General features: G+C 46.3%; 1 protein-coding gene and 1 non-coding gene across 2 annotated transcripts in view; both read left to right on the top strand.

The window, feature by feature from the left end:
• The window catches only part of ST8SIA2 (ST8 alpha-N-acetyl-neuraminide alpha-2,8-sialyltransferase 2), a 56,296-nt gene that overhangs the window by 17,622 nt on the left and 23,042 nt on the right, over nucleotides 1-15,632 (top strand). Inside the window, exon 2 of the mRNA XM_057723738.1 lies at nucleotides 14,544-14,606. Within this exon, the coding sequence (XP_057579721.1) occupies nucleotides 14,544-14,606 (63 nt within the window). The remainder of the gene's footprint in view (nucleotides 1-14,543; nucleotides 14,607-15,632) is intronic.
• On the top strand, nucleotides 3,594-3,729 carry LOC130847275 (small nucleolar RNA U109). Its single transcript, XR_009052056.1, has one exon. It is a non-coding gene; the product is annotated as a small nucleolar RNA U109 (small nucleolar RNA).

Raw genomic sequence — 15,632 nt, 5'->3', positions numbered from 1 at the left:
TGAGGCTCTGAAGCAGCCCCTCGATGCAGAGCCCTCAGTGACAACTGGAGCCACTGTCCCTTGGGCACCGTCCAGGGCCACCAGCCCGGACCCTGGAGGCAGGCAGGCCTGTGACAGTGGTGCCGCCTCAGGCCCCAGCCCACTCTGGGGGGCGGACTGATGCTTGGGGCAAGAGGAAAATCAAGGGAGGGGGGCTTCCTGTTAACCCATCTTTTTTCCTCTCCCTCGTGCTCGTTTAGAACAGAAACCATGTTCCCAGCCCTCTGCACAGCCCGAACTTCCTGTCCGAAGCTGCTGGGAACTTTCAAAGCTTTAGGGCCAAAGTCTCCTGGAATGAGGAGTAGGAACCAAGTAGGATGGGACAACCCCAGGTCCCTTGCACACTCCCCTTGTCCTGACTGGCTTCACACCTCCTCCTCTTAGCTGTGGCAGGTGACGTTACAGGCATGTCTGGAGTCAGGTGTAGTGTCCCAGGTACGATGACCGTCTGGCCCTGCTCTCTGGCTCCTCTTCTGGGTTTGCTTCCGTTATAGTACGCCCCCATTTTGGCTGAGCTCAGGTGTTCACCTCCACCCCACCCCCACCCCCACCTCTTGCACCAAGTTCCTGATTTGGAGATAATCCATCAGACAGAGCCAAGTTCAACTGCTGCCTCCAGCCCCTCCTCCCTGTAAACCCTTGGATATGATGCTTAACATCTCTAAGCAAAATGGGGGTCATAAAAAGGCCCATTTCATAGGGCTGCGATAGGGACAAAAGGAAAAAAATCCACAGTGAGGACTTGGTCCGTGTCTGCCCCCTGGTAAATGCCCCGGCAGTGTTAGCTCTGGAGATGGTCACTCCTCCAACTGTCCATCCGAACAGATGCCTGCTCAGGTCCCTATTCATGTATTATGTGCATGGTCCCTATGCCCATCTTTAGCCCATCCCCCGCCCACTACCAGCTGCAGTGAGGCTTGTTGGGTGAAGTCATTTTCCATGCCCTAAAGCAACAGGGCTGGAGTTCACTTTCTCCACCCCGAGCGCTGTCTCTGGGCTTTTCTCCAAGGTAATCAGAAAGCAGCTCACAGGGAGGACCCAAAGGGCAGAGCCTTGGACTCGTACAGAACATGGGGTGGGGAGGGGGGATGTGGAGGCCACAGCTGACACCTGAGATGTGAGAGCTGAGTATCCTTCCAGAGCCAAGGCTGGCTTGCTTTTAGTAGTCTATCAGTTGGTGATTCAGTCAGCAAGTCCCAGAAAGCACAGGGAGAACAGAGGTCCTGAATTTTCTTTTCCAGAATTTTTGTCTTCTGAATATTGTATGTGGGGCAGGGAGGACAGTGCCCCTGGGTGTTCCTCTTGTGCTATGGTTGATTTTATCAATAAGCATCTTGTCAGTTGTCATTGAAAGGGAACAAGGGACTAGTAACCCCTGCCACTTTCTGTGCAGCCTCAGGTCCTGTAGCCTTGCTGTGCTTGGCATAAGAGGGGCTTCTGAGTCAGGGAAGGTCATGGAGAAGGTGATATGAACTGAGTTTTGCTACCTGAGTAGAAGTGGGTCTAGGGATCACAAACTCAAATGTCTTCAAGGTCTAGGCAGGTCACTGTTAAATAAGTGAAACAGTTCAGTGTATTGGGGAGTGATGTGGACTGTGGGAAAATAGAGTTTATACCCTTCCCCCAACATGAGGCACGGCTGCTTCTCCTCTCCACCAATTACTATAGTTCAAGGTTGCCAGAGCTTCTGATTGCTCAAAAGAAGTCAAAACTTTAAGATATTTTATAATGATTAGTCCCTTGAGTTTTTATTATTGGCCTCTTAATCTTAAAAGATTTAACATTATGCAAGCCCCCCAAATACATATGTAGGCCAGATACGACCTGGGGCTGGCAAGTCATAAACTCTGAATTAAGTAAATGGAAAATAGAATAAAGGATTCTGGAGAGAGAGGATAACGTTCAAAGGCACAATCCTGTGGTCCGACTCACGCATTCCAGAAACTGCCCATTGCTTGGTGGAGTTAGCAGGTGGATGAGTGAGAAAGATGAGGACAAGGAGGGCCAGCTCAGAAAGGGTCTTGTGTGCTCTGCTAAGGAACCCAAACTTTATTTTGAAAGCAGCGGAGGAACCAGGAGAGTTTCAAGAAGGAAGCACCATGCTGCACTTTACATTTTGGAAATCTGGGCCCCACGTGGGAGCAGTTGGCAAAGACTGTCTCTCTGCAGACAGGGAGCTAAGATAGAAGCCACAGCAGGGAACCCGGGGGAAGGCATGTGGGCATGGCACCTGCTGTCCTCAGGTGGGAGAGTCTGAAGTCTGGGAGATTTTGGAGGGAAGACCTGGTGAGAGAGGGTGGGGAGTGTCCATAGCACACTGATTCTGCATGACTGGGTGGGTGCCATTCCCTGAGAGAACCCTGGGAGAGGGCCAGGTGGGGGTATGAGTGCCAGTCAGGTCTGCGGTCTGTGTGGGGGTATCTGGGCGCTCCTGTGATTCTGGAGCCTGGAGCTTGCTGTGCCTGAAGGTGCATCAGGAGTTTGAGCATGTAGATGAACAGTGGAAGCTGGGGCTTCATAAGGGCTAAGGGTGGGCTCTGAGCAACCCCGACATCTAGGGGAGGGGCCGGGGGGGAAGGGCTGGGAGGGAGCAGCAGGGAAGAGTTTCAAAGAAAACCTGGAGGACTGTTGACACTTGATGAAGGAGGAGGGAATCTAGGACCTAAGAGACATTTCGGGGTCCCGTTCAGGAGAACTGATGTGTCGTCAACCCACTCAGGGACCAGGCCAGACTCTGTGTCCCATCAGGGCTCTATCCAGCACAGCCCCATGCCCTGTGGACGGGCCACACCCAGGTCTTGGCAACATGACTGTCAGATGTGCCTCTCGTGCTATTTAGCTGAGCACTTCTTTGCTGAAGAAAAGAAAATGCACTAATTTAATCTCGGGCAGGTCTCCCCTCTAGGCGGGCACAGAGCCATCAGGCAGAGCGGCGGAGGCGGCAGGAATCATGGTTCTGCCACGGAAAACACATTCCATTTCTTCTGTCCACTGCTCCTTATTTCTCCCTAATGGACCGCGCTGGTGGAAGGCAGCTTCCCTAAGGACAGCTGATCCGAGAGGGCTCAGCAGTGGTTTCTTCTGATCCCGAAGGCAGTAGCCATCACCTTCCATAACAACACTGCAACTGACATTCACATCTGCCCAGGGCTTCTCGCTGTAATCCCACTACAGGACCTCGCTTTGCAAAGAAGGACATCAAGCCCTCGAGAGGCCAAGGGCTGCAAAGCTAAAGCCTGTTGGGAGCCAGAACTCCAGCCCCCTCACTGATGGTCCCGCCATCCTCCTTCCAGTGGTGACTGCTGGTCAGGGGGAGGCGGCATTTATCCAGGCCCAGCAGAGTGGGTAAGGAAGCAGAAGAAACGTGACTTTAAAGTACCCCCCCAATCCGGCTGCCCTCCAGGGGTTTTCTCAGGAAGAGGCTGCAGCTGTGTTAACAGGGACATGGCCTCTGAATGCGGGTCCATCAAGAAGTGAACAAAAAAGAGAGAAGAAAGGCCGACTTAAGGCAGAGGCCTTTCAAGTCCCAGCGAGGCGGGTTCAAGAGCAGAGCGTGGTATGTCGGACAGGCGTTCTGCTTCTCTTTGAGCACGGATTTATCCACACTGTGTGACATGAATGAAATGAGAAATTTTCAGGGCTGCCAACCTCTCCGTTAAGGTTTTGCAGTCGTATATTTCTCATACAATAAAAAAGTGGAAAACGACAGCCAGGGCTTGCACTGTGTCTGCAGCAGGAGGCTGCAGTGACTGTCAATAGTGGACACTAAGTGACGGGCCAGTGGAAGTGCTGTGGCTTAAATGTTTCTGTCCCCTCCCCCCCAGATTCGCGTGTTGGAATCCTAATGCCCAATGCGATGGTATCTGGAGTCGCGGCCTTTGGGGATGATTAGGTCATGAGGGTGGAGGCCTCATGAATGGGGTTAGTGCCCTCATAGAAGAGGCTTCAGAGAGACCCCATCACCCCTCCCGCCACGTGAGGATACAAGATGTCTGTGACCCAGAAAAGGGCCCTTATCTGGCCATGCTGGCACCCTGATCTCAGACTTCCAGCCTCCAGAACTGTGAGCAATCAGTGTTGTTTCTAAGCGTCCCAGACTGTGGTATTACGTTCTGGCTGCCCAAATGGACTAAAAGAGGATCGAATGAATTTTCATATAAAACTGTTTCCGAAGCGTAGCTTTTAATGGCTAGATCACATTTTATCCTTATTGGTGTGGTGCCAAGCAGAGAATCTGACTTGAATATCTTCCCAGTTAGCTCACCAAGTGTCTCACAACTACCTGTTGAGTAACCTTTGCTTCCTCTTACGTCTCTGGCACCTCCTTGACTTTGTGTTAAACCCATACATGCAGCAGGTGAAGGGCAGGGTGCAGGAGCCAGCGTCCTGCAGGCACACGTGGTTTGACTACATGCAACTTGAATCCCTGCTCTGCCAGTTTATTTGACGGGGGTGACCCTGGGCAAATCACTTAAATTTTTGAAGCCTGCATGTCCTATTTTTAAAACCAAAATATGAAAATTAATATGCTACTGGTACAGTACCTGGCACACAGTGGAGCTCAAACAAATGAAGTTATTGATAATTTTTGCTGTTCTCTTGGAATCCACATACCCTTCCTAGGGACGTGTTTTCTTAACATATCTGTTGGGGACTGGGATTGTCACCTGGGAATAGTGAAGCCATTGCTCTTGGGGGAGTAAATTTTGGTGGGGAGGGGGGTGGCAGGAAGCTGTTGAAAAAAAGATATTCAACCATATTTTGTATTTGAAAATCTTATAAAACTAATATTTTGTAAGAAAAATATTTTCTACATTTTGATAGAAAGTAACACTGGACAAAATCTTGTTTGGTGTGAATATAGAGAAAAATTGAGATTTTTAATTGGGGGGCACCCTCTGTCGGGGGAACGTAAAGAACCAAGGAGGGATTTTATGTCATTGTTAATGGAACCTTAAAGTGTTGAGAGGAGATGATTTAAAATAATGGATTTTCAGAGCCAGAAGGAATCTTAGAGATGCTCTGAGGATTCTAACCCTTCTCTTCATTTGGCATTGTTTATCATGTCTCTTCCCAGTAGCTTATTTCCTCCAGAGGGAGGTTTATCCAGGGCCACAGGATAAACCTCCCTCCGGAAGCCCCGGAAGGAGGAACCAGGAAGCCCCGACTTTACTTATCCAGGAAGGTGGACGTGCCACCGTCATCAAAGGTTGACAGAGCTCAAATGAGATGGGGACAGACATACCCATCACAAGGTGTTCATATAAGATCGCCTTTGATAGAGCATTGGGGACCTGAACCAGAATGGAGTGGTATGCGGAGAAAGTGAAGCGAGGAATCACAGAGAGTGTAGAAGTTTGGAAAGTGCTGGCGAGAGATAGAGAAGCAGCTGAGGGGCGTGTGGAAGGAAGATCAGGTCGTTTGTTGAAGATGAGAAAAGCAAAGATATATACAAATGCTAGTGGGGGTGAGTCAGCATCATGGCAGAGTCATAAGGCTCTGGTCTGAGCCAGCCTGCTGGGTTCGAATCCTGTCATCCCTACTTAGTAGCTGTGCAGATCTTCTGGGAAGGATTTTCCCCTTCTCTATGCTTCTGTTTCTTCTCATGTAGAAATGGATCATCATTTCTGCATCCTCGGGCTATTGTGAGACTTAAATGAACTAATATAAAATTTGTAGAACAGAGTCTGACATATACAAGGTCCAAGAAAAAGACCAGAATTGCTACACAGCTGAAAGGAAGCTGTAAATATACGGGGAAGAGAGAAGAAATAGTTGATAGACTAAGAATCGCCAAAGGCAAGAATAGATGCAATTCAGAGCACAGGTAGAGGTACCGAGTTTGGATAAGAGGACAGCTGGCTTCTCTGTTGTAACAAAGGATGGGAGGAAGCAGATTCCTTCTGTTTGTAAATACTCACTGACCTCTTATGATGTCCAGGCACTAGGGGTGCAGCCATCAACGAGACAGACACAGCACCTCCATCATGGATCTTACGTTCCTGGGGCCGAGGCAGACTGTGCATGCACTTCGTGATACGGTGCTGAGAAGATGAAAGGAGATGGGACTGGGGAGGGCCACAGAGGGGGAGTAGGACAGCAGATGCTGTATTAAATGGGATGGTCAGAGAAGGCCACTTTGAGAAGGTCCAATTTGAGCCAAGATTTGAAAAAGGGGGAAAGGGAGTAGTGAGCCATGGGGTATCTGTTGGAAAAATGTTCCAGGGGGAGGGAAGAGCCAGTGCAAAGGCTCTGGATCTGCAGCACTCCTGGCAGGTGTGGGTAGGTGGGCAGTGGTGGTGGGAGTGAGGCTGGGATTTCCCTTCTTCCTCCCTGAGCCATGCTTCTGGGATGGGGGCTGAAACCTCTTCTCTACGACGTAGGGATGGCTTCGGCTTTTTTGACTCATCTATTCACTTAGCAGTCCTCTTTAGAGCACGTTGGATGTGCAGGAGATGCGTGACCTCTGCCCCTCCATGGCAATACAGAGATGAGCAGGACCCTATCCCAGGCATGGCCCCAGTCTAGGGGCTGGTGGTGAAGCCACATGCTAGGTGAAGCTCAGTGGCAGCTGAATGTAGGGAGAACCTTGCTGCAGCTGTGACCAGGACACCAAGGCAGGTCAAGGGATGCTGGCTCACTATAAAACAGGGTCTTCAGAATGAGGGTAGGAGGGACTCTGAAAAGGCTGTATAGCCACAAACTACTTCCTGGAGAATTATTCTCTGCTGACAGCTTTCACCAGCTCCAGCTCAACCAACTGCATAGACAGGTATCGCCTCTGAGTTTTAACTGCCATGGTTTCTGGGGTTTTGAGTGGTCTAGATTTGGAATGCAGCATTCTCTTGGAAATCTTTGTATTATAAAGTCTCTGCTTTATAAGATGAATACAGATTGGAGGAGGACAAATACTGCATGAGTTTGCCATCCCAGTTCAAGTATCCTTTCTGGATGATGCCTCGGTTTACTCTGAATGTGTTCGGTACGGATGATAAATTATATGGTCTCTCTCCTGGCCGTTGGTGACAGTTTCATGATGAGAAAGAGAAAAGATCAGGAATACGTGTAATGGTAAATGCTTGGCATCCAAGTGGCTTGTTTACTTTTCTGATGTGCAGATGACTAGTATAAGAGACTCAGGAAATTGGCTGGCACCAAAGCCCTCAGTTCTCACGGATGTTTTCTGAGGTTGAGCAGATGGAAGAGCCAAGAGTGAACTGGTACCTTCTTGTACACCCATGGAAGCTGATAAACAAACAGAAGTTTGCTGAAATCACAGCCAGCGGATACATCAAACCAAGCTAATATTTAACATGAAGGAAGAGGGGATGGAAGAAGGAGGAGCTGAGCATTCAGTGAGGAGGGCATAAGAAGCCCATGAGCTTGTTGACGTAACCCTCTTGGTAGCACCTACAACACCCACGGAAGCCAAAGATCTCAATTGTCATGGAAACGCCATTGTCAAGGCTGAAACCTACACTGGTCTCTTCAGAGCTCTGTGCCCAGCAGTGTTCCAGTGTCTGCGAGGTCCAAGGGCTCCAGCGCAATAAGACCTGCTGAATAGGAAAAGGCACCTCAAAGACTGTTGAGCCCTTCAGTGAAGCTGTTAGACCTGCCCTGAGGAGCCGGCAGCTGAGTGGGTGGACCTGGAGGAGGGAAACAAACCGTGCCAGACATGGGTGGCACTGGGAATAAAGCTAAATTTGGTGCAAACATCATACCAAAAGTGTCGCTTGCTGCCTGTAAAGCTGAAGCTGCTGAGAGAGGACCCCCTGTACCCCCTGAGTCCTGGCTGGCAGTCCAGAAGTGACCGGCCTGTTCCAGTTTTCATTGTGATCCAGGGTAGTTCTCACACTGGTAACAGGCTGGCAGTGCAGGAGCTTGTGGTCCTCACTGTTGGTCACACTTAGCATCAAGGCTTAATTTGCCAGCAAAAAATTTCAGGAAGTTCCTAGCCAAGTAAGCTCTGGGCAGGAGAGCCCCTGAGCCATTCAGCTGGGCCCCCAGCACTTGAGCCCCCAGCACGTGTCACCCGGTGGGACTTCTGCTCCTGCCCTAATCACAGGTGCTCAATGATCCAGACACAAACACTTTGGAGGGGACTTTCCTTACCCCATCTCTGCGATTTTCTAGCTCCAGAGAATGGCCACATCCAAAGCCAGGCTTCTGACACATGCTACTACCTGGATGAACCTTGAAAATATTATATTAAGTCAAAGAAGCCAGGGGGACTTCCTAGGTGGTGCAGTGGTTAAGAATCCGCCTGCCAATGCAGGGGACACGGGTTCAATCCCTGCTCCAGGAAGATCCCACATGCTGCAGAGCAACTAAGCCTGTGTACCACAACTATTGAGCCCGTGTACGGAGACTACTGAAGCCCATGCACCTAGAGCCCGTGCTCCACAACAAGAGAAGCCACCGCAATGAGGATCCCATGCACCACAGTGAAGAGTAGCCCCTGTTTGCTGCAACTAGAGAAAGCTCTTGTGCAGCAACAGAGACCCAATGCAGCCAATAAATAAATAAATAAATTTATAAAAAAAAAAAAAGCCAGGCATAAAAGGACAAATATTGTATGATTCCACTTATAAAAAATATCTAGAGTAGACACATTCATAGAGACAGAAAGATGAATAGAATAGAAGAATAGAATAGAATAGAATAGAATAGAAAAGAATAGAATAGACGAGAATAGAATAGAATAGAATAGAATAGAATAGAATAGAATAGAATAGAATAGAATAGAATAGAATAGAATAGAATAGAATAGAATAGAATAGAATAGAATAATAGAATATCAGGGCTTGGGGGAGGAGGGATTGGGGAGCTATTGTTTAATGGGTATAGAGTTTCTATTGGGGGTGATGAAAAAATTCTAGAGATAAATACTGGTGAGGGCGCCACAAGATTGTGAATATACTGGATGCCACTGAATCGTACACTTAAAAAGGGATAAAATGGAAATTTTAGGTTATGTATATTTTACCACAAAAAAGAAAAAGTCTTAAAAAAAAAACACCCTTGGACCCTGTTGGAAGCCCTCGCCCTGTTCATGTGACTGACCTCAAATCATCCTTTTCCTTGCTTTTCTCCCCGCCATGTGTCTGTGGGGCCACATACTTATAATGTGTCTTTAGAGGATCCAGAGGCAGGAACCCCAGTGGTTTACGTGCACAAGGTGAAGGCACACGTTCAGTATCCTCCCAAAGCTGTGAACGAAGAGCCATCTGCAAATTTGTGACTTGTGCTTTAGTTTAATCTTCTATTCTCGGGACTAATCAACTGTTTAAGTTGTGTCCAGACTCTTAATTAAAGCTGTCAGCTCTTGAAAGTTCATTTACTGAGCCTGACTCTCCAGTGAGGAGCCAAGGATGCGGGAGATTCTAACACAGCTATGAGATCCCAACACACTGGAACATGACCTTACCTATAAACAACTGGGCTTGGATGAAGAGGCCAAACAGAAATTCAGTTTACAGGTTTGCTCATTGCTTTTCACTGAAAACAAATCTAACTTTGCATGTAATTATTTTTTTTAGCATGCCATTTTTATTTTTTGTCTTAGTTTACTGCTCGGAAAGAGTATCACGTCCATGGTAGAAAGGAGACTGACATCTTAAAATGTAGAGCTTTGGAGTAGTCAACCTCCTTCCTCACTATGGCTGAAAATATTGGGCAGGGTCAAGTGGACAGTGGTTATTACTAACATTATACCTTGTTTTACAGAGTTCTTTATAGTGTGCAAAGTGCTTTCCCATATATTCTCGCATTTGGATGATCTCAGCATCTTTGTTTCTATGATTTCAGAAGTTGATGAATTATCTTTAGCAAATTTTTCTCACCTGATCACCATCTGCTGTCACTCAACCAAGCAGGTATCAGCATCCCCCCATCACAAGGGATGTCAGCTTATTATAATAACAATGGAGGCAAAACCTAATTAGAAAAAAAGTCCCTTGCCAATTCATGCGATTCATTTTGAGCCAAACATCTGCAGCCTGAGTTTCTTCGTGAATGACGGTTTCCCCTGTTCTTTAGGTATCTGAGAGGTGAAACTGTGTCTTGTGCAGGTATAAATAATATGTGGGAACATGGCATGCAAACTGCAGGGAAGACTTCAGAGGAAAAGTCCTACTTAACATTGAAGTTAGGTTTGATTCACTGAGCCCCAGTTGGGCAAAGTATTATGCAAGGCTGAGAAGGTGAACAAGACAGGGTCCCCCTGTTTTAATATAGGCTTTATTATTATTTAGGTATGGTCAGGCCAACAGATCAGGAGATGACTGCCATTGAAAATGTAGTTTGTTATACTTCCAGATCCCAAGAGGGGTAGCACACCACACCGCGCAGGGCCACATGGAGTAGCACCAGGTCACTCAGGAGGCAGGGGCGGGGGAACTGTGGACAAGAGCCTTTATCGTGGTTTCCATAAGAAGGAAGGGTGAGGCAGGGTAAGCAGGCTTAGGATTGGCTAGTTTGGATAACTTCAGCCGACTATGGAGCATAAGAGCTGTCCCTGTTTGTCCGGGACAACTGTAACCCATGATTATGTCAGACCGGACAGATGCACAGGTGTCTGGTACCTAGCTCCAGGTGATTATGGCAGGTGGACAGTGGCCCAGCGTGTAAGATCCCAATAAGGGAGGGGGCGGGGATGTGGTTTGCATTTGAAAGGTGCCCTCCCAGGCCAGTTGTTTACTAGCTCCAGAAATTTGCTGACCCTGAGAGGAGCCATCTGTCCAGAGTCAGCAAGGCCCCAAATGTCAAAGCATCAGATAAAGAAAATAAAAGACATGGTTAATGCACACCATCCAGGGGCTTCCCTGCCAATGTGGCAAACAGCCAGGGCAGCTGAAACCAGAACCAAATCTCTAGACCTTGGTTTCTTCAACTATAAGAGGAAGAGTTTAGACTATGTAAATGACAAAATTTTCTTTCAAGTCTCCCATCTGTGATTCCATGAAATAATTAAATATGAAAAGGTGACACATGCTATAACAGAATGCTTTGGGAGGAGAAGGAAAGGTGTCTGAGAATTGAAAATTGGGGTGGTTTTTAGGGGAAGCACAGGTGTTATTGAGCTTGGGGTTTAGCGTAAGAAGGTGATGGGATGGGTTGGCTGGTGAGGGAGAGCAGGGGGAGGGGATTCATCTTCTCAGAGGCAAACAAGAGTCAGAGCAGAAGTTCTCAAACGGGGGCACGTTTGCCTCTGCACCCCAGGGGACACTTGGCAAGGTCTGGAGGCATTTGTGGTTGTCACAATTTGGGGGGTATGGGGAGGACTGCTCCTGGCATAAAGTGGGTAGAGGCCAGGGATGCTGCTAAACACCCTACAGTGCCCACCCCTCAACACCAACATTGAAATATCAATAGTGCTGGGGTGGGGAAACCCGGAGTCAGAGAAAGGGTTGGTATGAACAAGTGCATGGTTTGTGGTGCCCAAGTCAGCAGGACTGGGTGCTCCCCAGGACCTGGCCTGGAGGCGGGAGAAGAGAAAAAATAGTAGGAAGCAGTTGCTGCTCAGCATTGAGTCCTCTCCAAGCCCCTGGTTACGTGAAACCAGATAGATGCACAGATGCAGGGCTTACCTCACCTAGAGCCCCTCGGATTTCAGGAAAGACGCTGAACACAGTTTGTTGAGGTTTGCTGTTTGTATAAGCCGAATTTTAAATTTTTATGAAGTCACATCTGTCTGCATTTTCTCTTAGGATTTCTTCTTCCACTTCTGAATTTTAAAAGTCCTTCGCATATACTCCTCATCAAGATTTGATAAATATCCTCTTCCATTTTCTTACCAATTTCATATGGGCTGCCTTCTTTAAATATTTAACTGTTTAATTCAGTCTTTCCCTGAGGTGCTATAAGTATTCTTGGTGATAATGTAAGATGATTTTAGGAATTCCATCGATAAATATTTTTGTGGTGATGCTTTTGTGTTCTTTGCAAATGAGTATATAATCATGATATCAAACCCATAGTTTCACAGATGGCGTTGCACAGGTTAAGAAGTTTTTAAAAGATAAGTCAGTTTTAAAACTTAAGTAGATAGTAGCATGGGTGATAAAGTACGGCAAACTGCTGATAGGAATATGAGAATTACTAAAGTCTGAGAAACACTAGTTAAATCCACTTGAAGTTTATAAATCAGGGGACACTTACCTGATTTCCCTCCAACTCACCTCCAGATTATTAATCAGCTACTTCAAACCATTTATTGAATTTCTCGTTGATAATGATTTTTAAAAATCATACTTCAGTTCTCATGTGCAGCATTTCTGGATGGTCTTTTTTGTTCCATTAACCTTTCATTAGTCTTGAGCTATGAGCACACTTTTCATTACTGTACTTGACTTAATATCTGGTGCAGCAAGTCTTCCCTCCCCCCAAGGAGTGCTGATTTTGAGGACGGGGTCAGGGTCAGGGCATGTGAGAGGTCAGTGACATGCGGACAGCAGCGTGGTCAGGAAAGCCCTTGGGCTCTGACCTTAGTGGATTATGGTCACAGATCAGAGCTGGCCAGATATTCCCAGACTCTTGAATTAGAAGTGTGAGAGTTCAACCATCCCAAGGGGAAATGAAGAGGGACAAAAAAGAGATATTACACATTGATTTAAATGTGAAGAACCAATGATACTCTGTGTCGTTAAGAACTAGACTGGGTGTGATGAAATCTGAGACCTGAAGGTAGATCTGGGATGAGGCACTGGGTGAGTCACAACACCCTTCCTATTGCCTGGTCATCCGGCTATGAGGCAGAATACTTCCTGTTGCCAAATAATGTTGAAAAGACATTTCAGTCTATCAGGAAAAGACACACATGCATGCACACACGCACGCACGCAATATTATATCTACATGAATGCAAATCCTAAAGAAAGCAGATAGAAAAATCCAGATTTAAAACCAGTGAGGAGATACGCCTTAACTTCTCCCAAAGAGCTCATATTAAATCACAGGATCTTGGAGGGCCGAGACGGGGAGGGTCGGGGGGAGTTGCAGGAGGGAGGGGATATGGGGATATGTGTATAAATACAGCTGATTGACTTTGGTGAACCTCATAAGCTGGTACAGAGTGTAAAGCAATTCCAATAAAGAGCTTAAAAAAAATAAATCAACTATACTTCAATAAAATATATTTTAAAAAGTAAAAAAAAAAAAAAATCACAGGATTCTTTAAATACACAGTTTTTGCAGTGATTTTAATTGTTTCTCTGGAGTGTTCCAAGACCTTGACTGAAAGGCTAGATGGAACTTTTAAAAAATGATAGATGATAAATGATAGGTGATCTTATTTTGACACGGACGTAGAGAACAAACATATGGGCACCAAGCGGGGAAAGAGGGGGTGGGATGAATTGGGAGATTGGGATTGACACATGTACACTATTGATACTATGTATAAAATAGACAACTGATGGGAATATACTGTATAGCACAGGAAACTCTACTTAATGCTCTGTGGTGACCTAAATGGGAAGGAAATCCAAAAAATGGGATATATTTATCTGTATAGCTGATTCACTTTTCTGTACAGTAGAAACTAACACACCATTGTAAAGCAACTATACTCCAATAAAAATTAATTAAAAAATAAAATCACAAAAAAATAAAATATTATATAGCTCTCCAAAAAAAAGGGGAAAGTATGAAGAAATATCTCCTCAAACCATATATCCTATAAAATCATTTAGTTTAATAAAAATAATTAGTCTCATATACAGCTTTTAAAAAACACATACAGAGCACAAAGCAGGCTGGGTACCACGGGCAGATGGATTCTTCTCTCCCCTGGCCCAGTGTGATTACCAAAGCAGGGTGAAACTTCATGGCCCAATAGCCCCCATCCTGAATGGAATCTGACAGAATTGAAGAGATGGCGGGGCTGGAAAGGGCCTCAGAATGCTTTTTCTCCAAAAACTTATCCTCCAGAGGAAAAAGCAAAGGACCTCATTACTCACCCACCTTTTTTGCTGCCCCACAATGTGACACAACTTAATATTATTTTTCCTGCCACCAAAGAGTAAATCATTCTCACATTTGGTTGGAGGTCCTGGTTGGGTCAGTCAGGCCGCCTCTGTTCAGCTTCTGAAGTCTCAAGTTTGGAGAGAATGTGATGGACATCTTACTACAGGTGAGTGAAAGCAAGAGAAGACCTGGGCAGATGCTGAGTCAGGCAAGAGTAAATGCTGAGTCATGTGAAAGGGTGCTAGCCTGTGGGATTAACCAGAGGAGATCCATCCCAACGGAGTTTGTCTCAAAGCTCAAATGAAAGTCTCAAGTGGAAATCTTGGTGGAAATTGAAACAATGTTCAAGCAGGAGGCAGGGGAGGATCTGGGAGGTCTATTTCCCTGTAAAATGCTTAGGTTTGTGGCTGGTCCAGGATGTTGCCGGTATCCTCCCTCTGAAGTTCTCCAAGAGGGGGCTGCAGGATCTCCCCGCCACTGAAGAAAGCTTTGCAAAGAAGAGCTGGGTTTATAAATAATGCATTTCCTTTGTCTTGCAGGAATTCTGGAGGCAGAGGTACAATCAGATCAGCTGTGAACAGCTTACATAGCAAATCTAATAGGTTTGTAAATTAGATTTTGTGTTCATTTGTTTTTGCTGTAAGGCAGCTATTAATCTGCTTCTCCTGTTTGCTGGATGGTGCCCTTCTTACTTAGCAGATAGATCTGTTTCGTTTCACTTTGGCTTTGCATTTCCCTAATCACTTTTGGGGGGGGGGGGAGGGGGGGCTGTCGATAGAAGAGCCCATGAAATGGCCCAAGGTCTAAGACTGCAGAGATGGAAAATTCAGGTGGGTAAGAATCGCTTTCTGAAAAAGAGCCCACCCGCTTGGAAGCACGTGAGCTACCAATGAGCTTATTCATAACTTGAATTTTTGCCAAATAATGGAGACCCCAAAGGGAATCAGGACTCTCACCCAATTTCATTGTGGTGGATGGCTTGTCCAGGAGGTAAAGATGGAAAATAGAGCATTCAGGAACTTTGCTGAGACCTCTTAAAAATATTTAAGAAGTCAACTCAGAAATGTTACCTTTGATTACTGAAGGCGCACTCTAAATTCTAAGAGTGTTTCCTCGAATGACAGCCTTTGGCCAGAGGACAGCTTGATGCAGGAGAATGAGCAAATGCTTTGCAAGCCAACAGCCCTAGGCTTGCCACTGGCTCTGGTTGGACCATGCCTAGTCCGCATCCAGAGAATGTCTTCCTCTTCTATACCCTCTTTCGATAAATGGGGAAACTGAAGCTCAGAGAGATAAAGTGATTTGCCTATAGTCACACAACTTGTGAAATCTTTCCACTACACCCTCTGCTTCTGTTCATGAAAACAGCAAAAATTGCAAAGGGTCAGGTCTTCTGTTTCCTTTCATAGGCTCCCTTCAAGCCTGCAGGCTGGAGGAATATGTCTACCTTACTCAAAACCCTTGAGTTTTCTATTCTCTGCAAGAGTTACATATTTTTGAATCCCAGACAAGTAATATCAGCCAACAGAGTCAGAAATATTGGGAATGGAGGTATGTGGGGAGAAAGTGCACCCCCAAATAAATTTCTTCTCTACCTACAAAAAGCGAAATAGAGCATTGGGTTGAGA

The sequence above is a fragment of the Hippopotamus amphibius genome, chromosome 2 (genome assembly GCF_030028045.1).
Source record: "Hippopotamus amphibius kiboko isolate mHipAmp2 chromosome 2, mHipAmp2.hap2, whole genome shotgun sequence".
Classification (NCBI taxonomy): Eukaryota; Metazoa; Chordata; class Mammalia; order Artiodactyla; family Hippopotamidae; genus Hippopotamus; species Hippopotamus amphibius.
The sequence above is the reverse complement of the archived record's forward strand: the minus strand, read 5'-3'. Positions and strand labels throughout refer to the sequence as shown.